The sequence below is a fragment of the Ictidomys tridecemlineatus genome, chromosome 7 (assembly GCF_052094955.1).
Source record: "Ictidomys tridecemlineatus isolate mIctTri1 chromosome 7, mIctTri1.hap1, whole genome shotgun sequence".
In the NCBI taxonomy this organism is placed as follows: domain Eukaryota; kingdom Metazoa; phylum Chordata; class Mammalia; order Rodentia; family Sciuridae; genus Ictidomys; species Ictidomys tridecemlineatus.
In genome coordinates this window covers 146,666,280-146,691,585 of record NC_135483.1, presented here as the reverse complement: position 1 = coordinate 146,691,585, position 25,306 = coordinate 146,666,280, and the positions used below count along the sequence as shown (strand labels likewise).

At 35.1% G+C, this 25,306-nt stretch overlaps 1 protein-coding gene across 2 annotated transcripts in view; it reads left to right on the top strand.

Annotated features, from left to right (window-relative positions):
• The window catches only part of Sestd1 (SEC14 and spectrin domain containing 1), a 131,268-nt gene that overhangs the window by 85,537 nt on the left and 20,425 nt on the right, over positions 1-25,306 (top strand). For both annotated transcript variants that reach the window (XM_078017676.1, XM_078017677.1), the window contains exons 8-11: positions 3,985-4,040; positions 8,601-8,812; positions 16,962-17,084; positions 24,830-25,024. In XM_078017676.1, coding sequence (XP_077873802.1) covers positions 3,985-4,040; positions 8,601-8,812; positions 16,962-17,084; positions 24,830-25,024 — 586 coding nt within the window. The remainder of the gene's footprint in view (positions 1-3,984; positions 4,041-8,600; positions 8,813-16,961; positions 17,085-24,829; positions 25,025-25,306) is intronic.

Genomic DNA, 25,306 nt, shown 5'->3' with positions numbered 1-25,306 from the left:
TATGCAAGTTGATTTTATATCCTGCCACTTTGCTGAATTCATTATTAGCTCTAGTAGTTTCTTTGTAGACCCTTTTGTGTCTTCTAGGTATAGGATCATATCATCCGCAAATAGTGATAATTTAAGTTCTTCTTTTCCTATCTTAATGCTTTTAATTTCTTTTGTCTGTCTAATTGCTCTGGCCAGTATTTCGAGAACTATATTGAATAGAAGCGGTGAGAGAGGGCATCCCTGTCTTGTTCCAGATTTTAGAGGTAATGCCTTCAGTTTTTTTCCATTTAGAATGATGCTAGCCTGAGGCTTTGAATATATAGCTTTTACAATTTTGAGGTAAGTTTCTGTTATCCCTAGTTTTTCTAGAGTTTTGAACATAAAGGGATGCTGTACTTTGTCGAATGCTTTTTCTGCGTCTATCGAGATGATCATATGGTTCTTATCTTTAAGTCTATTGATGTGGTGAATAACGTTTATTGATTTCCGTATATTGAACCAGCCTTGCATCCCAGGGATGAATCCTACTTGATCATATATACAAATATATCATTTGATATATTTTTGTATACGATTTGCTAGAATTTTATTGAGGATTTTTGCATCTAAATTCATTAGGGATATTGGTCTGTAGTTTTCTTTCTTTGAGGTGTCCTTATCTGGTTTGGGAATCAGGGTGATATTGGCCTCATAGAATGAATTTGGAAGTTCTCCCTCTTTTTCTATCTCCTGAAATAGATTATGGAGTATTGGTATTAGTTCTCTTTAAAGTTCTTGTAAAACTCTGCTGTATATCCATCCAGTCCTGGGCTTTTCTTGGATGGTAGTCTTTTGATGGCTTCTTCTATTTCCTTACTTGATAGTGGTCTGTTTAGGTTGTTTATATCTTCCTGACTCAATCTAGGTAGTTCATATGTCTCAAGGAATTTATCAATGCCATCACTCTCTTCTATTTTGTTAGAGTATAGGGTTTCAGAATAATTTCTAATTATCTTCTGTATTTCTGAATTGTCTGTTGTGATGTTGCCTTTTTCATCCCGTAAGCTAGTAATTTGGGTTCTCTCTCTTCTTCTCTTTGTTAGCGTAGCTAGTGGTCTATCAATCTTATTTATTTTTTCAAAGAACCAACTTTTAGTTTTGTCAAGTTTTTCGATTGTTTCTTTTGTTTCGATTTCATTGATTTCAGCTCTAATTTTAATTATTTCTTGCCTTCTACTGTATTTGCTGCTGATTTGATCTTTTTCTAAGGCTTCGAGGTGTTGTATGAGGTCATTTATTTGTTGGCTTTTCCTTTTTTTAAGGAATGAACTCCATGAAATGAATTTTCCTCTTAGTACTGCTTTCATAGTGTCCCAAAGATTTCGATATGTTGTGTCTGAGTTTTCATTTACCTCTAAGAATTTTTTAATTTCCTCTTTGATGTCTTTTGTAACCCTTTGTTCATTCAGTAGCATATTGTTTAATCTCCATGTGATGTAGGATTTTTCCTTTCTCATTTTATTATTGATTTCCAATTTCATTCCATTATGATCAGATAAAATGCATGGTAGTATCTCAACTCCTTTGTAATTGCTAAGATTTGCCCTGTGACATAATATATGGTCTATTTTTGAGAAGGATCCATGTGTTGCTGAGAAGAAAGTGTATCCGCTTGATGTTGGGTGGTATATTCTGTTTATATCAATTAAGTCTAAATTATTAATTGTATTATTGAGCTCTGTGGTTTCTTTATTCAACTTTTGTTTGGAAGATCTGTCCAGTGGTGAGAGAGGTGTGTTAAAATCTCCTATGATTATTGTGTTGTGGTCTGTTAGACTCTTGAACTTGAGAAGAGTTTGTTTGATGAACGTAGCTGCACCACTGTTTGGGGCATATATATTAATGATCGTCAAGTCTTGTTGGTGTATGGTTCCCTTGAGCAGTATGTAGTGTCCTTGTTTATCCCTTTTGATTAACTTTGGCTTGAAGTCTATTTTACTTGATACAAGTATGGACACCCCTGCTTGCTTCCAGGGTTCGTATGAGTGATATGATTTTTCCCAATCTTTCACCTTCAGTCTGTGTATGTCTTTTCCTATCAAATGAGTCTCCTGTAGGCAGCATATTGTTGGATCTTTTTTTTTAATCCATTCTACTGGCCTGTGTCTTTTGATTGGTGCATTTAAGCCATTAACATTTAGGGTTACTATTGAGATATGGTTTGTATATCCAGCCATATTTGGTTATGTATGTTACTTAACATGATTTGTTTTTCCTCTATGCTTAGTTTTTCCTTTACTGTACTACCTCTTGCTGTTGGTTTTCATTGTTATTTTTCATTTCCTCTTCCTGTAATGTTTTGCCAAGGATGTTTTGAAGAGCTGGTTTTCTAGCTGCAAATTCTTTTAACTTTTGTTTATCATGGAAGATTTTTATTTCATCTTCAATCCTGAAGCTTAATTTCGCTGGATACATGATTCTTGGTTGGAACCCTTTTTCTTTCAGCGTTTGAAATATGTTGTTCTAGGATCTTCTAGCTTTCAGAGTCTGTGTTGAAAGATCAGTAGTTCTCCTGATTGGTTTACCCCTAAATGTAATCTGCTTCCTCTCTCTTGTGGCTTTTAAGATTCTCTCCTTATTCTGTACGTTGGGCATCTTCATTATTATGTGTCTTGGTGTGGATCTCTTATGATTTTGTACATTCAGTGTCCTGTAGGCTTCTAGTATTTGGATTTCTTTTTCATTCTTTAAGTCTGGGAAGTTTTCTAGTATTATTTCATTGAATAGATTGCTCATTCCCTTAGTTTGGACCTCTGTACCCTCTTGTATCCCAATAACTCTTAGGTTTGGTTTCTTGATGTTATCCCATAATTCTTGGATGTTCTGCTCATGATTTCTTAACATTCTCGCTGAGCTGTCTATGTTCTTTTCAAGTTGAAAAACTTTGTCTTCGTTGTCTGAAGTTCTATCTTCTAAGTGTTCTACTCTGCTGGTAATACTCTTATTTGAGTTTTTAATTTGGTTTATTGTTTCCTGCATTTCCAGGATTTCTGTTTGTTTGTTTTTTATATCCTCTATCTCCCTATAGAGTTGATCTTTTGCTTCTTGGATTTGTTTATGTAATTCATTGTCAAAGTGATTTTTTCATTGTCTGAATTTGATGTATAATGTCTTCCTTGAGACTCCAGATCATCTGAAGCATGTATATCCTGAACTCTTTGTCTGACATTCCATCAGCTGCAGATATTACCTCATCTAATGTTGAATTGACTTGTATTGTTTGTGGTCCTTTCTTTCCTTGTCTTTTCATACTGCTCATGATTCTTTCTAGCTTTGTGAAACTGTTGTGCTAATGTTTTCTCCCTTATATATATATTAGTATTGTTCTTGTATAGCTCCAAAATCCCTCTGGATCAGCTGCATAACCATGCTGGTAGCCACACCCCCTTTGATGGGTTTTAAGGGTTGATGGGCTTCCTCTAGACTAGCACTTGGGGCGGGGCTGGACTTCCTCCTCCGGTCTGGCTGGGCGCCTGGTGTCTTTCCTCCTCCGGTCTGGCTGGGCGCCTGGTGTCTTTCCTCCTCTGGTCTGGCTGGGCCTCATGGCACGAAAAGATGGCGGAAAAGCAAAGATGTTGTATCTGCATACATTTTTTATGTTACAGTTCTGGGTGTCTATATAATTAGAAGCTTCATTTTGAAACTAATGTTCAGTGGATTAACATGATAATGTATTCTTTTGGTATATTTTAAATAGGGCTGTATTGCACAATTAACTATATTTTCCAATTTGTATAATTTTATGATCTTAAAATTTTATGGTTTATCACATTGGTATTTCTCTGGCTGCTAGAATTTAATTTATTTTTCTAATATATTTCCCTGTGTTTAAGAGATAAACATGGTGGAATTGGAATACTTGTGTACCCATTTTAATAATACATGTAAAGGGATCTCTTAAGTTATATGAAAATACTATAACTTTTAAAAAGTTGCATTTTTGGTGTTTTCCAGATCTGTGGATTTAAACTTTCTTCCATCAGTTGATCCTGAAACAGTTCTTCAGACAGGTAAGATGAAAACATATGTATTACTGATACTAATTCAATAAACCAATTATTCATTAAGTAGACATTGTCAGCATCTATGTGGTACATATTGTAGGAATTTGATGGGAAAGTCTTTTTTATTCTAGTTTGTTATACATGGCAGTGGAATGCATTTCAATTCATAGTACACAAATGGAGCACAATTTTTCATTTCTCTGGTTGTACACAAAGTATAGTCACAGCATTCATGTCTTTATACATGTACCTAGGGTATTGATGTCAATCTCATTCCACCATTTTTCCTTCCCCCATATCACCTCCCTTCCCTCCCTCCCCTTTACCCTATCTAAAGCTCCTTCATTCTTCCCATGCTCCCCCCACCCCCATTATGGATCAGCATCCACTTATCAGAGAAAACATTCGGCCTTGGGATTTGGGGGGTTGGCTTACTTAACTTGGCATGATACCCTCCAGTTCTATCCATTTACCTGCAAATGCTGTGATTTTATTCTCTTTTAGTGCTGAGTAATATTCCATTGTGTATATATACCACAGTTTCTTTATCCATTTATGTATTGAAGGGCATCTAGGTTGGTTCCACAATTTAGCTATTGTGAATTCAAAATAGCTAAATTGTGGTGCTATAATTTAATTTATAATTTAATTGTTGTGGCTGCATCACTGTAGTATGCTGTTTTTAAGTTCTTTGGGTGTAAACCAAGGAGTGGGATAGCTGGGTCAAATGGTGATTCCATTTCAGGTTTTCTTAGGAATCTCCATACTGCTTTCCAGATTGGTTACATTAATTTACAGTCCCACCAGCAACGTAAGAGTGTGCTTTTTTTCCCCCACATTCTTGCCAACTCTTATTGTTATTTGTGTTCTTGATATTTGCCATTCTGACTAGAGTGAGATGAAATCTCAGTGTAGTTTTAATTTGCATTTTTCTAATTGCTAGAGATGTTGAACTTTTTTTCATATATTTGTTCATTGATTGTATATCTTCTGAGAAGTGTCTGTTCAATTCTTTATCTTATTTATTGGGATATTTGATTTTTTGATTTATTTTTGTAAATCCTGGAGATTAGTGCTCTATCTGATGTACATATGGTAAAAATTTGCTCCCATTCTGTAGTCTGTCTGTTCACCTCACTAATTGTTTCTTTTGCTGAGAAAAAGCTTTTCAGTGTGAATCAATCCCATTTGTTGATTCTTGATTTTATTTCTTGCACTTTAGGAGTCTTGTTAAGGAAGTAGGGGCCTAATCCAACATGATGAAGATTTGGGCCTACCTTTTTCTTCTAGTCTAATTCTTAGGTCCTTGATCCACTTTGAGTTGAGTTTTGTGCATGGTGAGAGATACGGGCTTAATTTTATTTTACTGCATATGGATTTCCAGTTTTCCCAGCATCATTTGTTGAAGAGGCTATCTTTTCTCCAATGTATGCACCTTTGTCTAGTATGAGATAACTGTATTTATGTGGGTTTGCTCTGTGTTCTCTATTCTGTACCATTGGTCTACAAGTCTGTTTTGGTGTGAATACCATGCCATTTTTGTTGGTTGCTTTATAGTATAATTGAAGTCTGGTATTGTGATGCCACCTACTGAACTCTTTTTGCTAAGGAAGAAGATTTATGTCATATCATAAAGATTTCTTTGATTGTTCTGGGTCTCTTATTTTTCTAAATGAATTTCATAATTGCTTTTTCTATGAGGAATGTCATTGGTTTTTTTATTGGAATTGCATTAAATCTGTATAGTGCAGTATGGTCATTGTGACAATATTAATTCTGCCTATCCAAGAACATGGGAGATCTTTTCGTCTTTTTAAATTTCTTTCTTTAGCATTCTGTAAGTTTTCATTGTAGAGGTCTAAAACTCTTTCATTAATTTGATTCCCAAGTATTTTATGTTTTTTTTTGAGGCTACTGTGAATGGGGTCATTTTCCTAATTTCTCTTTCAGAAGATTTGTTACTGATGTATAGAAATGCCTTTGATTTATGGGAGTTTTTGCTGGGACATACTTTTAAACTGCTTTTTGGTGTAACCTAATAATACTATGTTAACATACTGTATAATATTTAAAAAATTGATAATGATAATTTTTCTTCCTCTCAAAATGTTGAGATTTATTTCCTATTTTGCAATACAGAGGTGAAACTTTCTGTTTCATTACATGGCTGTGAGAATTATTGAATATTCACCTTGTACCAGATACTGTGTTTTCATCTTTCATTCTCCTGACAACCTTCTAAGATAGTTCTATTCTCTCTACTTTGTACTTGATGAAGCCAAGCCTTAGAGATACAAACAAACAAACAGAAAACTTGTACAAGATCAAATAAGCTTAAATTCTCTCCATAGCTCAAAATTGGGGTATATATGTGCATTGAGAATTGTAATGCAAAAAAAAGAGTACATGTATAATGGCATAATTTGGCATAAACATACTTTATATGCAGAGTTATGAAAAATTGTGCTGTATATGAGTAATAATGAGTGTAATGCATTCCACTATTGTCATGTATTTAAGAAAAAAAACAGGTCTAAATGCAGAGGCAATAACCCCTTAGCTGTCTGCAGTGACCTTGCACAGTGAATGCTCTGTGGAGCTTGCCATGTGTGTTCTACCCATAGATCCATAGTTGTTATGTCACACATTCCAGGAGAAAAAGTTGGAATTCTTCCCATTGGAAATACCACAATTTTATTTCTATCCACTTTTTCCAATAATAGCTCATAATTCTAGTCTGACTGTGGGACAGGCACTCTTCTAAGCACTTTATTTATGTTAACTCATTAATTCTTTACTACAACCCTGTGAAGTCTATACTGTTATCATCCCAATATTAAGAGGAGGAAATGGAAGCACAAGAAGGTTAAGTAATTTTTGCAAGTTATTCACCCAGTAAATGCTAGAGTTGGGATCTTAACCCAGACAGTGTGCTTTCAGAATATGTTCTTTGAAATAATGATGTCGTGCTGTTTCTCTAATGGAAGTGGTATCTAAAAGGCCAACATTAAGGGTAACAGTTGCCAAAGTAGAAAAAAATAAATGTGTTCTGATATTATGCTTTTTGATTTTATATACAGAGATTTTTGCAAAGAGTTAGATGTGTTTTAAACAGGTGTTTTTCCAGTTTTAAGATGTGATGAGGAGTAATAAATTTTGAATATCTTTGTTGTAACTCTGTTGTCCTAATGTTCAATGTGTCATAGATCTTACTTCCTTAGAGAACAAAGAAATATCTGTACCCTCTGAATTATGCTTAAATGTTAAAATAGACTACCACTACCAGTTCTACTCTATGTTTAAAATTTAATTCCATGTATATGTTTGGTATTTTGAAAACTGCTTATTTTAAGACATTGAATTAAGAAACTATTTTTTTTTTTTTTGTATCAGGGATTGAACCCAGGGGTACTTAACCACTGAAACAGATACCTAGTCCTTTTAATATTTTATTTAGAGACAAGGTCTTGCTGAGTTTCTTAGGGCCTCACTAAATTGCTGAGGCTGGCTTTGAACTTATGATCTCCTGCCTCAGTCTCCTGAGCCGCTGGGATTATAGGTGTGCACCACTGCACCTGGTGAATTAAGAAACTTCTAAAATTTGTATTTTAAAATTAATTTTATATGCCACTAAGTCTTTTTTATGTGCTATTAACTCTTAAGATAGAGATTACAAAGTATAATGTGGAGAGGTTTAGGAAATTTTGTTTACTTATTTATTTATTTAGAGATTGGAAATAGCTCTCTTTCTGTATATTGAAAATCATTTAAAAAGTCATATTTTACTGAATTAAAAGTAAAAGAATTTAAATATCATGTATTGTTTGGTACCAAAATAACAGAATCATTTTATCCTGGAAAAATAATCTTTACTTTTCAAATTGTGCATATATTTACAGCTTTTGTTGTAAATAAGTGGATTTAGTTGTAAATGAGTTGATTTCCTACATGAGCTTGCTATAATTGAATCACATTCAATGCAGTTCTCATACTAGTATGTTTTATGATTCACAGTTAATATGTTTGGAGATTTTACAGAGATTATTTGTAATGAAAATTTTATTTATGCTAATCATACATCTGTTTCATTGTCAACTTTTAAGTGTTGTGATGAGATATTAATAGGGATCAATACTGAAATCTCATATAGCTTGGATTAATATCATCATACAGAAATCCCAGAGTATAATTCTGCCCTGTCAGAAAACATGATTGATTGGCATAGTGTTCTAAGTAATAAATCCACCAAAAACAAGAATGTGATAGATAAAACAGATAGAAATTATATATCACCATATATATGCAATACTATATTTTCTGTTACATAGCATATATCTGTAGCATATGTATTTGTGATATATGATAAGGCACTTTAATATTAATTTTTTTGTGTATATATATATATGTATTTATATGCACATATGAAATTTTTCTATTTATTGTGATTATAATTTTCTTCTTTGTATTTTACTGCTTATGACCTAGAAGATAGATAGGTGGATAGTTTTTAAAAACAAATTGTATTTCCTTATGGGTATTAATTACAAGTATCTTTTATTTGTAAAGGGCATGAATTATTATCCGAATTACAGCAGCGTCGATTTAATGGCTCTGATGGCGGGGTCTCGTGGTCTCCTATGGATGATGAACTGCTTGCGCAGCCACAGGTTATGAAATTATTAGATTCACTCCGAGAGCAGTACACCCGCTACCAGGAAGTATGTAGACAGCGTAGTAAGCGCACCCAATTAGAAGAGATTCAGCAGAAGGTGATGCAGGTAGGTATCTGATTGGATTATATCTAACTCTTTCATTCTAAATGTTTTTTTCCTGATAATTTCTATTTTGTGACTTTTACTAAGAATTATTTATATTATATAGAGAAATATATAGACATTTCAAACTGGAATTCTAAAAATATTTTATCTTTTTATATATAGTATTTAAAGTCATATTATTTCTTCAGTGATGACATTGAGCATTCAGCTTACTCTAACACAATGAGTTTTAAAAATAGGTAGTTGGAAACATGATGAGTGCTTTCAGAATTCTTGCAATAAATAACATCTGATTATTGATATTTGATTTATTCTCTTTTTTTTGGGGGGGGGGGATGTACCAGAGATTGAACCCAGGGATGCTTAATCATCAAGCCACATTCCCAACCCATTTTTTATTTTTTTTATTTTGAGACAGGGTCTTGCTAAGTTGCTTAGGGCCTTGGTAAGCTACTGAGGCTGGCTTTGCAATTGCAATCCTGCCCTAACTATGCTCAGCTGATTTCTTCTTCTTCTTCTTCTTTTTTAAATGAGTATTTGTATACTCATGTTCTCTTAAAAAAAAAAAAACAAAAAAAACCATTTTTTTTTCTTTTTTTGTAGTTGTAGATGGATGGACAGAATGCCTTTATTTTGTTTATTTTTATGTGGTACTGAGGATCAAACCCAGTGCCTCACACATGCTAGGCAAGTGCTATGCCATTGAGCTACAGCCTCAGGTCCAGTCCCCTGATTTATTTTCGATTTCCAATAACTTACTAGTTTTTTTTTGTTAATTTGATAATTATGATGAGTTTTTTATTCTTAGAAAATATAAATGTAATATAAGTAATTCTAATATTAAATGTATTGTTTTATACAGAAAATATTAAATGTATTTATTTCCTAAGAAATTTTAGTTCTCTTTAAAATTGAGTTGTATAAGAAATGTAGGCAGGAATGTTCAAACTCAATACTAAGGAAAGACATTTATGTTCTTTTGATTACATTGGATTTTTGTCTGTTTTGTAATTAAGAAAATCTTTAAATATTTAACTTTAAAATGCAAATTAGAAATGTCCCAGTTTTTATCTAAATTAATTAGGTAAATATTTATTAAGTGCTTATTAAATAGAGTGGATAGTGCTAGACATTATATAGGACATGAAGGTAGACTTGGTTTTTGCTGTTAATGTTTAAGGGGCAAAAATGTGAAATGTCACAGGACATGGCTGAAGTGCCGTGCCATGGGCATTTATAGAAGGGATTATTTCTCTGGCTCTGAGCAATCTGGGAAGAGTTAGTGGGGAAAACAAAACTTAAGCTTGTCTCCAAGAATACATAAGATTTTCTTCTGCAGTGATGGCTTTGAACAACTGCATTTTGGGCTGTAGCTCAGTGGTAGAGCACTTGCTTAGCATGTGTGAGGCACTGGGTTCGATTCTCAGCACCACATAAATAAATAAAGGTCCATTGACAACTAAAAAAAAAAGATTTGCATTCTGTGGAGGATGAAGAATAGCATGAGTAAACAGCTGCTTGAAATCCTAAGCCTTGCTAGGAAAAAGGGAAGCAATTGGCACAGAGGGGATTGATGGCCTTTTCACCATACAGCATGGTCAGAAAGGTAGTCTCCATCCCATACCTTAGACTTGCTCTATCTGTCTACTTTCTTTACCTCCTTCTTCTCTTCCTTTTTTCACTAATTGAAATACGGATAATAACAGCTCTTTTAAAAGTCTAGTGTTTGGGGAAGAATCCAGTATTCAATTAATAGTAGCTGTTTTTATTTCTATTGAACTAGTTTCTACTCTCGATATTTACTGCAGTTGTTAGTGGATTTTTTCTGTAAAGGGACTAAGATTTAGGCTTTGTGACCAGAAAGTCTTTGCTGTAGTTACAGCCACTTAGCTCTGCCATCATCGTGCAAGAATAGACATAGTATTGTGTAAATGAAGGTACAGGTCCTTTCCCCAACAAAACTTTATGTACAAAAACAGGTGGTGGGGCAGAATTGGCCTGCAGGCTACAGTTTGCCGACCTCTGAACTAGAGTATCAGGATGTCATAGGAAAAAACAGTTTTGAAAGGAAGGAAGGATCATGAAAATGTTGAATTCCAGGCAAAAATTAAGGCTTGAGGCCATGGATAACCACATATAAACTTGATTTCTGGGGATACTTTAATTTATGCAACTTTTTCAGTGTTCTCATTTGTAAATTAAAGAACGGTTCCTATTAATTCAAGTAAACTTTGGCTAATTCGTTTGAGATTATCTTTGAAAACTACATAGAAGAAATAGCATAATGGTATAAAACTCAGATTTTGAACCCATGTTACCTGGGTCCACCCTCTTCTACTTTTAAGTACCTTCACCTTGGGAAGAATGTTCCATGCCCTAGTTTTCTCTTTAGTCAACAGAGAAAAACAATAATATCATCATTGACTATAATAGCTATTTAATAAGACTGTTGTGGGATTTAAAAAAAGATAGTCTTTGTAAAGTGTTTACTGCTGGATATTTATTCTAGACATTGCTATAGGCAGAGAACACAGGTGATAGGACTCATCCAGCATTTGTGCTTTGGTAAAGTGGAACAAATGGCCATGACAGAAAGTCAAGGACACAGGAGTTAATGTGTTAGCAAGCACATTTTTGAAATGATGGGCCAGCTCAATTGGATAAAGCAATTGGAGAAGGGAAATAATGATGGTGATATTTATGATAATAGTAATAATGGTAACAAGATTATTATTTTAAAAAATTAAACTTCTGTTAAAGAATGAATTTCTTTTTATTTTCTTAAATTTATTTTTTAAATACATGACAACAGTGGAATGCATTACACTTATTATTACTCATATACAGCACAATGTTTCATGACTATGTATATAAAGTATTTCACGCTAAATTATGCCATTATACATGTACTCTCTTTATTTTTGCATTACAATTCTTAATATACATATATACCACAATTTTTCATATCTCTGTATATAAGGTATATTGACACCAAATTCAAATCTTCATACATGTATTTTGTATAATGATAACCATCACATCCCACCATCCTTGCTATTTCCCCTTCTCCCTCCCTTTCCCTCCCACCCCTCTTCCCTGTCTAGAAATAATCTTCCTTCTATGCTCTCCCTCCCTACCCCACTTTGAGTCACCCCCCTTATATCAGAGAAAACATTCGGCATTTGTTTTTTGGGGATTGGCTAACTTAGCATAATCTTCTCAATGCCATCCATTTACCTGCAAATGCCATGATTTTGTTCTTTTATAGTGCTGAGTCATATTCCATTGTGTATAAATGCCACATTTTTTTTAATCAATTCATCCGCTGAAGGACATCTAGGTTGGCTCCATAGTTTAGCTATTGTGAATTGTGCCACTATAAACATTGATGTGGCTGTGTCACTGTAGTATGCTGTTTTTAGGTCCTTTGGGTATAGTCCCAGAAGAGGAATTGTTGGGTTAAGTGGTGGTTCCATTCCCAGATTTCCAAGGAATCTCCATACTGCTTTCCAAACTGGCTGCACCAGTCAATCAATTGGAACATTAGTGGTCACCATGCAGTGTTTTCCTATATTCTTGTTTTCATAGATGTCAACTTAAGGAAAGATTTTTTTCCCCCCTCGCCAAAATGGTTACTTAATTTTTTTTTTGAGAGAGAGAGAAAGAGAGAGAGAGAGAGAGAAAATTTTAATATTTATTACTTAGTTTTCGGTGGACACAACATCTTTGTTTGTATGTGGTGCTGAGGATCGAACTCTGGCCGCATGCATGCCAGGCGAGCGCACTACCACTTGAGCCACATACCCAGCCCCAAAATTTAACTGTATAATTGATGATATGCTGATCACATGGTATGAGCTATACCATCTCCTGGCTTGCAAATTTGGGGAAAATGTAAAAATTTTTTGTTTATATAAAGGTCACCATTAAATTGAATATCTTTGTTTATGTTAAATTCGTAAAAATTGAATTACTTCAGATTTCTTTGTTCAGTAGCTTATCGCTAAAAACATTATTCAAGAGGAAACCATAACTCTGATAAACTAGGTGTTAGGTAGTAACGTGATAGTTACCAGCACTTATTTCCCACAGTTCAAAGTGGCAGCATCAGACTTCATGTAGTATGCAAGAGTTTTTCATACTGCTGCTGCTGTGGCAGTTAAAAATTATATTTCACATGCTTTTGGCTGGAAGACAATGCCACTTCACTGAAATGTGATATTGTTATTCCCATTATTTATTATGGCAGTAATTACCACCAGCTCTGCAAATGTTATTTCTAGAATCATTCATGTGCTTTTCTTCTGTGTAGAGAGGAACTGTAGATGCAAAATTAGATACACTCTGAGTTGCATAAGTGTGTAGCTAGAGGCTGTATTCTCAGACCCCTTGCCCTTTTTGTGGGACAAATCCTTAACATTTGCTTAACACATCCTTTTGGCTGGTTTGACCTTACATACTTCCAGATATTCTCTCATGCACTCTTTAGAAATCAGTCTGGCCATGAAAGAATAGTGGATAGTCAAATTTTTGGCCTGTGCAAATATTTGTCATGGTGGATTTTAAGAACACATCTCCAAGGTTATACTTTGCATATAAATGTAACCATTCCAGGGGTCATATTGTTATGGATTGGATACAGAACTGTTTTTTACAGTAAATTAATATTCAGATTGAGCAAGATGTTGTGTTTGAAATTAAGTTTTATATAATAGTTGTTTGGCAAGCTACCATCATTAATGCATTTAAATAAACTTGTTTACTGGGGCATCCACCTCAATGTGCATTATTTTTATTAGAAATAGTCACCCATTTACTGGGTCTACATTACTGATGATGCATACTAAGGGAAATTATTTTCTGCATACATTAAAACTATATGGGTACTTGACTATGTAACAGGGTTTTTGTGCCAAGATGTCTTTGTTAAGTATACATAAAATTTACTTTTAAGTTTGTGTTTCTTCAAACTTTCATTCTGTCTTAAGTCCTTTTTGTGCTGCTATAACAATACCTGAAACTAAATCATTATAAAGAACAGATTTATTTCTCACACTTCTGAAGGCTGGAAAGTCCAAGGTCGAGAGTTGCTTCTGGCAGGGTCTTTTTGATGCGTCATCCTACTGTAGGAGGTATAAAGGCAGCAGAGCGTGAGTGTGGGATGAAAAAGAAAAAGAACACATGTGCAGGAGTCAGCCAGCCACACTTGCCCCTGTAACACACCTACTCTCGGGATAATGACACGAATCCATTCATAAGGACAGAACCTTCATGACCTAACCACTCCTTCAAGTTCCTGCCTCTCAACGCCATTTCACTGGGGACTAAGTTTCCAACACATTCAATCCCTAACATCATTTTTTTCCCTAATATATTTTTTCCCAAGTTATATTAACTTGCTTTTTTAGTTTCTAGAGTATTCTAAAATCAAAGTTTACATGTTTAGTGTTAATAATTTATTACTAATGAGTTAAAAATCTTAAATGCCTTCATTACTTTTAGAATTTAGATATTTCTAGTGAAATAATTATTTAAAATACCTAAATTCACTTCATCTCATTTTATCTCAGTGTGTCCATATCCATGCTCAAACATGTAGTGATAAACGAGAAATAACTTATGATCAAAAGGAAAATGGAAAATTGTTTAAAAATGTTGATGTAAGCTTCCTTTTTAAAGCTTACTCTTTTTTATTTCCATATTTTAAAGTGTTGGATACCGTAGTTAGTTCAGGGACTTCCTTGAGAACCCAGGGATCTGATTGGAAAATGCAGACGTGAGAAAAACAAGAAGCTAGGCTACAGAAAACCTGGGAAAAGCAGAGGCTGGCAGCTATTAGTGTCTACTGCGCTGAGTGCTGAGTATCTTACATACGATGACTGGTATAACCCTGTAAGGTGGGCATCACTAACATCATTTATAAGGTGAGGAACAAAAGTTTTTGGACTAGTGGGAGCAGAGCCAGAATTCAGCATTTAGATTCATGTGTAGTGCCTCTCTAATACCAAACTGTTCATCTGTCTCTTTTGTGAAAGAGTGATATGACAGGCTAATAGAGAGACACAGGATGTTAGTACTATGCCCTTCTGAAGACAGCACACACGAAAGGTTAAAAAAGAAAAAATGGAGATGTTGAAGGACAAGCCAACCTTTGCATTCTAAAGAGCATCTGCGGATAGCTTGCCTATGAATTTGGCACTCTGAAAATATAGTTTAACCAAGAGAAAGTTCCACTACTTAGGGCTATTCCAGTGAGTCAACAGTTTTATCCTTTGACTCTTGTTTTTGAGGGTTTTTTACTTATTATTATTTTGTTGTCATTGAATGCAAGAAGTTCTATATCAGAAACCTGTCATAGGAAAATGATACAGAATTAGAGAAAATACCATATGTAATTGCTATCTATTTTTTTTAATCACATTGCTTAGAATTGATGTAGAGTGGAACCACTTTAAATGTCCAACAATAAGAATGTAGCAGATATAATGGTTATTTAAGGTACCATATTTCTTAGTGCCTAATATTGGTTGGTTGAGTGGCTGGCTGGCTGGTTGATTAGATGGGAGAGAGGCAGGCAGACAAGCAAATAGGTTGATATTCTTAAAAAAGAGACTCTTGAAATCACTGAAAATTGTAATAACTGAAGCCACTTGGAAACTCATTAGAGTATGATAGTTTAATGATAAGTGAAAAATACAGGATAGAACTTACACTCTGAGAACTGACTGTAGCAACCCAATCTGGAGTAGTATATGAAAACTATGTGAAAAATTAATGGAAGAAAATACACATGATTGTTTTTTATGATGTCCTTTTATATAATTATAAAAAATAAAGATGTGTGTACTGTTAGGTTTAAAAACGAGACAATGTAAAGCTGGTGATATGACAGAGTGCACTGTGGGGCTACTGGCTGTGTTGACACAGTTCTAAGGCAAGCTTGTCCATGCAGACCATAGTAAACTGCCTTCACTCCTTGGGAGCTATCATAAGTTTAGATTTAAGGCATAAATCTAAACATTACATATAATTTTGAATTTCTTATTCTAATGTAGCAACAGGTAAATTTCGGCAGTAGTGTTTTCTTTGGTTAAAATTCCTTCATGGGATGATTGTGTGTGAAGACTTAACAAAACTTTCACTCTGTCTGCTGAGTATTTGTTCTTTGCCTAACTGTCTACCTCTGCTCTCCTGAGAACCTGATAAAAATTGAAATGTCACCTATGTTATCAGGTGGTATTGCTTATAGTAAAAATTACCCCAGTTCTGGGAGAACTATACTATTTGATGGAAGGCAGAACTGGGGACATCCATGAATTCAGTTGACATTCATAATGGGTGTGGCCCTGAGGGATGTGAACTTTTCATGCTGGAGTGACTCCTGTGTCTCTCCCATGTGGATAGAAAAGGGACTTGGGAGAAGAGGAACTCCTAAAGTGCCAACCAGGATCAACTATAGCTATATGCCTTCCCCTCTATCCTGGGTGGACTGGAGCTGGTGGGATTTCTTATGTGTCTGAATGTTTAGTTGATCCTAAGAAAGCACCTAAAAGGTATTATAATTCTGTAGTTAGTTTTTAAATTTTCTTTTCAAAATGAGAAAGTAGTATTTTAGCTTTTGTTAGTTCATCCAATTTTTTTTTTCAGTGCTTAGGGAAGAACATTAGTCCAGATCACACAGGTTTTAGTTCTTTTTTTTTTTTTTTTTTTTTTTTAGTAATGGATTATGTTACCTTGGGGAAGTCATTTAGTCTCCCTGAATCTCAATTTTCTTAAGTGTTAGATAACCTTGACCAATGTCATTTCTGATTTCCCTTTCAACTCTAAATTCTGTAGTTTTCTGATTGTCTTATCATAAGTTAATTTTTAATCCTCTTTTATAGAACCGTTCCTGATTTCTTTTTAGCTAGACACATGATGAGATAACTGAAAGCTTAAGGCTACAGTGTACATCTTTCAAAGTGTAAATTTTGGAAATGTCATATTATAACTGTGTAATTCCGAAAGAAATGTTTACTACTTATGTAGTAGAACTTAAAGAATTTCAGTTTAAAATACTTAAGGAATTTGGGGGAGAGAAAACCAGTTAGACTGAAAATTTGAAAAGCCTTTGATTATTCTAAAATTTCATCTCAACTTTCATTTACAGGTTGTAAACTGGCTGGAAGGACCTGGATCGGAACAACTGAGAGCCCAGTGGGGGATTGGTGACTCTATTAGGGCTTCCCAGGCCCTACAGCAGAAGCATGAAGAGATTGAGAGCCAGCACAGTGTGAGAGGCTTTTTCCTCTGCAAGTTACAGTGCAGTTATTCTTGTGCATAATTAGCATAGGTGGTACTAAGTGCTAAGCTGCTGTTAACTTTGTATAGGGGCCTAGAATACAGTTTATTGAATCCTTAGAGGTTATAAGTTTTCATTTTGACCACTTAGTGTATGTTAATTCAAAGGTTGGTTTAGGTTTTACCTGCAATGCAGTTTCATTATATTGTTACTTCTCTAATACAGTGTAGATGAAATTTTAAAAGCTATAGTGATGGAAAAAAAAAAAAGAGTACAAAAATAGAGCCTTCATCACTAGTCCCTCCAATAGAAAAGTTTGTTCTTAAAATCCTAGAGGAAGGCCTTTCCCTACTTCTTTGGGCGCATGCTGTACAACTAAATGCTGGGAATACCACCAGGACTGCGGCATTACACACAGCTGATGGAGAGGGAGTACAGAGGAGGCAGAGTATCTTTCATTCTCTGTGCATTTAGGGGTCACATTTGTAATTGTGAAGGGGATAATTAGACAGATCACAGGTATAGATTGGGAAATAAATCAATCCTTATTCAGATTATAGATAAAATTGTTCAAGAGAATTTAAAATGCAACAACTTGCTATGTGGAAGAAACAGATGTTTATTAAGCTCATGCTTGGTTATAGTTGGTTCTCTATGTGGAGAAAGTAGTCATATAGTTTGTAGATTAGGTAGTTTATCCCCCCTCCCTGAAGCCATATTACTTTTTATGGTAATTTTAAATAGATTGAATACAAAATTGGAAATATAAAATTTGATCCATTAAATTCTATCTCCTTGGTCTATCCATCTTCAAAAATCCATCAGTAATAGTGTTAAACTCTGGAACAGGTAAGTTTGAAGGGTCATTGGAACATTATATTTTCACAGTGTGTTTCTTTACCCATCAATTCCTCTACTTGAAGTGGTAATAAAAGTTGAACAGTTAAGAAATATATATTTTAACTAAGTATGGTTAAAGAATAAATAATATTCTTTGCAAATAAATTTGAGTAAATCTCATCTTTATTAGAGCTATATTTTAATAATATCAAATAATCATTTTATTTTTAAGGAGATACATTCTGTTTACTTTCCTCATATTGCTTTTTTTAGTAATCTTTCTCCAATTAGGTTTTTTTTTTTTTTTTCCTCCCCGAGTGAGGCTTAACTGTCGGTGGCACTGGCCGATAATCTACATAACATAGCCTAAAGGAGTTGTAGTCTAGCTGAGACAATAATATGTAGAAAGAGCCATCACAAGATTTGGAAATCATATAAAGATGGTACATAGGTAGTCTAACATTTCTAATTAGTGCTTGTGAGAGACTTGAAAAAATGAAATCCTGGGGCTGGGGTGGTGACTCAGTGGTAGAACACTTGACTAGCCCATGTGAGGCACTGAGTTTGATCCTCAGCACCACATAAAATAAATAAATAAAATAAAGGTATTGTGTGTCCATTTATAACTAAAAAAAAAATCCCATATAGTTTATCCATTTCACAGGTTCCAATATGGTTCTTCATTTTATGGTAAAAAATTAGAATAATTTATTTTTAATTTATAAACCCTGTTCCTGAAGTTATGATCTTTAATTATCTTATACTTTAAAAAATATTTTTTTTATTGTATGGACATAATACTTTTATTTATTTATTCTTATGTGGTACTGAGGATTGAACTCGGTGCCTCACATATACTAGGCAAGTGCTCTGCCATTGAGCTATAGCCCCAGCCCTCTCTTAGGCTTTTAAAATACCATTACACTGTTGAAATTTTTTATATGGATTATGATTTATTTGATTATTCTGGATGGAACATGTTACTGTAGTATAGATGGTTTCTATAATTTGTTTCCCTGTAAATTTTTGAAAGCAGTATTTGCATAGAATATCAGGTTTTATTTAAGAGAATTTAGTCACCAAGTGTTCCGAAAGTCCTCTTAGTAAGGAAACACGATACTTGAGGAGCCCAAAGATAGGGTTTATATATATATATATATATATATATATATATATATATATATTTTATTTTTAAAAGCTACCAAGAGAGTTATAGTTAGAAATTGGATTCTACATATATCATGTATAAATTCACAAAAAGTATTGGAATTACATTTTATATTGTATGTTGTGTGGGTGAAATTACCATTGACATACATAGAGAACCCTGTGTTTAAATGTTTGTTTATATATACTTTTATATGAATTTTTTAAATCAGCTTAAAAAATAAATTACATATGGCATCTCTTTTCATGTGCTTACACTTACTTATAATGTGGAAAAGATATACATAACTTTTATATTGGAAAGGACCTTATAAATTAAAATATCCCTTTATATTTTATAGATGAAGAAACAGACTTTTTTAAAAAATCAATAAGTTGCTAGATTAGGTTAAAAACATAGACATCCTGATATCTAGATAGGACCCCCTCACTCTCTCTTTTAGGGAAAGCTACTAAATTGCATGGATATGCTTAAGATACAATGTATGTATGTATGTATGTATGTATGTATGTATGCATGTATATTCTCTTGCTATTTGAGGACACACATACACATTTTTTTAAATATTTATTTTTTCGTTGTAGTTGGACACAATACATTTATTTTATTTGTTTATTTTTATGTGATGCTAAGGGTTGATCCCAGGGCTTCACATTTGTTGGGTGAGAACTCTACCACTGAGCCACAACCCCAGCCCCATGCACATATTTTGACATCTGTATTGATAGATCTGGACCCCAGAGGAAAAAATATACTCTTGATTTATTGTGGATTTTGTTTCCTTAAATCATGTGTGATATTTGGGATATTGGAAAATTGGAGGGTCGGGACATATTGAATGGGAATATAGTTGAAACAGGATTGACCACAAGTGGGTAATTATTGAAGCTAGATTGCACATGGGGCTTCATTATGCTATTTTTTCCACTTTTGAATAGATTAAAAAATTTTCCATTCTTTAAAAGGTTTAAGAAAAGATAATTGCATTGTTTTAGCCAGTAGGTGGCACTGCATTCATTGTCACCTTAGAATTGTAATGCATTCCACTGTCATATGTAAATTTAAAAAAATTAAAAAAAAAAAAAAGACTAGGTTGGTTGGTGCTGGATGAATATGTTAGTATATGATGTTTAAGATATTCTAATACTTCTTTTCTCTATTAGTAAAACAACAGCTTCAATTATTTACTGGAATTGTTCAGGTCTTAGAAAATTTCTAGTATTGATAGTTAGCAAGGGTAGAATTTGGAAAACTTTAATAGACCATTTTGTATTGAAGTACCATGTCAAGTATTATGTTTTCCATTCCACATGAAAGAGTAATGCAGAAATAAAGCTATCAACTCAAATTTATTAGGATATTCAGCACTAATAGAGAAAAATGAAAATCCTCCTGATCTGTAGTTATTTGTGAAGGACCGTGAATTAGAAGTTTGCTTGGTTTTTGAATACAACCCAACAAAAAATATCAAAGTGAATAGAAGTGATTGTAGAGTCTGTTTATAAATCTCAAAATATTTGACTACAATGGTAAATATACTTTTACCTTTGGGTAGGGTAGGAGTGTGTTGGGAAGAGCACATGCTGGTGCTGTGGTACACATCTGTAATCTCAGAGGCTGAGACAGAAGGATCACAAGTTCAAAGCCAGCCTCAACAATAGCTAGGTGCTAAGCAACTCAGTGAGAACCTGTCTCTAAATAAAATACAAAATAGGGCTGGGGATACGTCACAGTGCCCCTGAGTTCAATCCCTGACACACACAAAAAAAAATGCATAGCAGGAGAGTGTAGAAGCATGCATTTCTGAAGCTGCCTCTGCATTCTGTCACTGTCCCACCTTCCACAGTACTGACTTCTGCCTCCAAAGGGCCCTAAGTGTATAACATAGCCTGGGTTGGCAGTATTTCTTTCCTCCCAGACTGGGATTCCTGTTCTTGGTTTAAAGTGCAAAGTGCAAATGATCATTTCACCAACTATGTATTGACACTGGCTCAACCACAATCATAGTGTCAGTCCTGGCTGTTCGTTCTAACATTCAAATGCTTTCCCTACTTATCATCTTTTTTTTTTTTTTTTTTTTTTGAGAGAGAGAGAGAGAGAGAGAGAGAGAGAGAGAGAGAATTTTTTAATATTTAGTTTTTGGTGGACATATCATCTTTATTTTATTTTTAATTGGTGCTGAGGATCGAACCCAGCGCCCGCGTATGCCAGGCGAGTGCGCTACCGCTTGAGCCACATCCTCAGCCCCCTACTTATCATCTTAATCCAAACCCCAAATCTTGGTGTTGAGTTTTTATTTTGCTATAAATTAATAAATTTCAACACAGTAAATGTGTATGAACAGAGTACAAGAATGGCCATAATAAACTGAATGCAGCTGTTTACCTAAGGTTATATACATTCTATTTTTAGGAAGAAACATTTTGACTAATTTTAAACATATACATATATGTAAGCCAGACCCCCTGACCCTCAGTCCCACAGAGGTATAGAGTTTGTCATTTATTTATGACATACTCAATCAGTAACATCAGTAACTCCAATTCTAGGCATTAATTTATTGAGACATATTAGTCTTTATATTGTATTTACATCCCTGGTCACGTTGCTAGAACTTACATGTATTTTAAGATTTCAAACGAGGACAAAAATCAGCTCCACAGTGGTGGTTCTTAAACGTTAATGGTCAAGAATTGTCAGAGGTGCTTGTTAAAAATGCATTTTCCAGGGCCCCACCCCCAGAGACTCAGAGGCTGAGGGAAGAACTTGGGTATTTTGATGAACACCCAGGTGATCTAGTGTAAGTAGTTCTCACTGAGAAGTGCCATCCTGGAATTCTGATCTTTTAGTTTACTACTTTTCTCAGAATCATTGCCACTACTTCAGAGATTTGGATATCTTTATTTAGAGCATTTAGTTAAGTTTTAATTACTAAAGATATGAGATATGAGACCATGACAATGATAATTTTCTCAGGTAATATTCTATACTTTTTAAATTGTCAGTCTGCTTAATCATTGTGATAACTGTAGTTTTACAAGTATTTTATGTATATTATTTGATGAAATTCTTACAGCAACTAATAAAGTAAGTATAGCAGGTGTTACTATCACCATTGGATGGAGCATGTTTCTTAAATTCTGTACCACTAACACTTAAGTCCAGATAAAAAATTGTTGTAGGGGCTGGCCCATGCATTGCAGGACATGTATCCATAACATTAGTCTTATCTGTTAGATGGAGCAGCATCCCTCCTCCTTACTTGTGGTAACCAAACATTCCATGTGAGGCAGAATAATACACTGTTTCCTCTATGATTCAATGCCAAGAGTGTTTTCTGTGCTTAATGCATCCATTTAGCACATTAATCGAGCACATATGATATGCCACAGGTTGTTTTAGGCTCTTAGGTTATCGCCCAGGATTACCATATGGAATTATAATCATGTTGGGGAGGTAGGGAGTAGAGAGGCACTATAGGTATGGCATTTAAGAAAGCCTCCTCTGAGGAAATGACATTTAATCAGAAACCTCAAGTTGGTATGGAGTAATCCAAACAAAGGGCCCTCTAGATAGAGGATATAGCATGGAAGCACCCCAAGGCAGGAATATAACTAAAGAACAATGAGAAGGTGGACATCGCTGGAGTACTGGGAGCAAGACAGAGGGTCACAGAAAATGAGAGGAAGTTAGGGGCCAAAATAAGTTATGTCTTTTTAACCCATGAACAGGAGCTTAAAGTTTATTTTAAATGTTACATGAGATCAGTGGAGAGGTTTTTGAGACAAAAATTGATTTATGTTTTGAAAAGATCACTGGCTATCGGGTGGAGGATAGGGAGATAGGGAGGGGGGATAAGCAGCGCAAATGGAAGACTGGAGCTCTTGGAATGGAGGTGGCAGAAGTGGTAGGAAGTGTTAGGCTCCCAAGGTTGAACCAGCAAGTCTTGCTGGTGGAAGACTCAAGCTCTGAGAATTTTTTGGTAACTTGACAAGATTAGTTTTAGAAGAGTGGAAAATACTAAATCCTGACTTAGAATGAATTTTAAAAGAATGGGGAATGAAACGAAGAATGTTATCTTTTAAGGAAAGTTTTGTTTTTAGAGGTTTAATATACAGAATTTTAAAATGTATAGATCCTAAAGCATGTATTTTGTTCAGGATAGGTGTTACAGTTTGCTTATGTGCTGATGGAAATAATCCAGTTGAAACAGAAGAATTGATCAGAGAGAAAGAGATGATAGTTGCAAGAGCAGAGTTGTGCACAGGCAGCAGAAGAGAGGGTATCATGCTCTGGAGGAGTGTTGGCCTCAGGAGCAGGGCCTCTGTAGAGTGGGGAGGCAGAGCACAGGGCTATAGGAGGGAAGGTTGTAGATTTGTTGGTGGGAAGATGAGACTGTTCTCTTTTAATTGCATCCAGAGAATTAAGAAGTTCTTCTAGAGTAAAGAGTTTGTAAAAGGGAGTTGGAGACTTAAGGAGTGAAAAAAAAAAAATCACGAGAATGGGAAAGTGAATTGCTTAGAGAAACCTGCAAGGATTACTGAACCTCTGTTTGAAATTATTTAGCTATATCTTAAAAAAAATATGCACAGACTGTCGTGTATCGCTTAATTGGAGCATACTTTAAGAAATGCATCATTAGGTGATTTTGTTGCTGAGTGAGCATCATAGAGTGCACTTACAGGAACTAGGACAACTATGATGTCTCCAGGCTGTGTAGTCTTACCACCATCACATGTGTGGTCCATCGTTGACGGTTGATATGCAGGGCATGTCTGTGGTGGTTTTTACCTAGCTGTGTTCAGCCACTCTGGTACAGACACACAGTAGGCAGAGAAGCCAGGTTTGAGGTTTCAGTAGGTGAATTTGATGGAAGGAAGGAGGGCAGGTGTGGTGGGCCAGGGTTGTATGCCGGGAGGTGGCTGTAGCTTCTGACCAAGGGTGAGAGGCTGCCAAGAGCTGCAGTGTCAGACATGAAAGGAGAATAGATCAGTGGACCTCTGGGGGTGTAGCTAAAAAAAGGGCATTGGAGTCAGTATCTGATGAGAGAATGGAATTCACAAAAGTGAGAGTTTAGAGTTGCCTAGTAAGCAGTACATGATGACAGGCTTTTGGGGCCAGTGGAGTAGGTAGCTGAGATGGGGTGAGGATGCAGTAGTGGAAGTGAGGGAAACAGTTGAGGAGCTGAGTCCAGAGTGTTGGTGCATGGGTACATGAAGGCCATCACCAAGAAGGCTGGCACAGAGAGAAATGCAGAGAGGAACCCCCAGGGGGATGAGGGGATACCACAGGAAAGGCTGGAAGGGCGTAATCCAGCATCCTGCATTTCACAGGTTTTCCAGACAAGAGGGGGGAAAAATGGTTTGAAATAGTAATGAGTCTGGGCTTGTGTATGTTGGTGTGGAAATAAAGATAGCAACCAGTTTAGGGGGCTGCAAAGGTAACTGTGCACTATGAGGGTGAACAAGTTTTAGAGCATATGAAGGAAGGGAACATCTAGAAGCCAGACTGAGGATACAGGAGACTACCATTGGCAGGCAGCAGCAAGCTCCAGGGATCATGATGGAAGGATGTGGGGAAGGATGGGGATTTTACATTCTCTCTTAAACAGTGTTGCTTTATAAAAGTGTTCACGTGTATGTTACTTAGTTTGTCTGGAGAAATGATAAAATGTGTCCTCCAGGAGCTAATTTGATCCTTAACATACTTTGTGATACCTCTGTTACAGGAATGGTTTGCAGTATATGTGGAACTTAATCAGCAAATTGCCGCACTCTTGAATGCTGGGGATGAGGAAGATCTTGTGGAACTAAAGTCACTACAGCAACAACTTAGTGATGTTTGTTATCGGCAGGCCAGTCAGCTGGAATTCAGGCAAAATCTCTTACAAGCAGCTCTTGAATTCCATGGTGTTGCACAAGATGTAAGTGTCTACTCTGATCGCTTCTCTTTTCCTCAGATAATCTGAACAATCCACACATAATTTTTGCAGGTTTGCATGTCTGCTCTAATTATTTTCCTTGAACAATAATGTAATTTACTGGTGGGGGTAACGTGATAAAATTTTCTGATTTAACAAATGATTCTAAGTCATACTGCATGCAATTAAACCTTTGATTGTCTAACTAAAGTATTCCAAACCAATAGATATATTTCATTTTGACTGTTCTTCAAAATGTATGCTTTTTAACATAGATGGAAATGG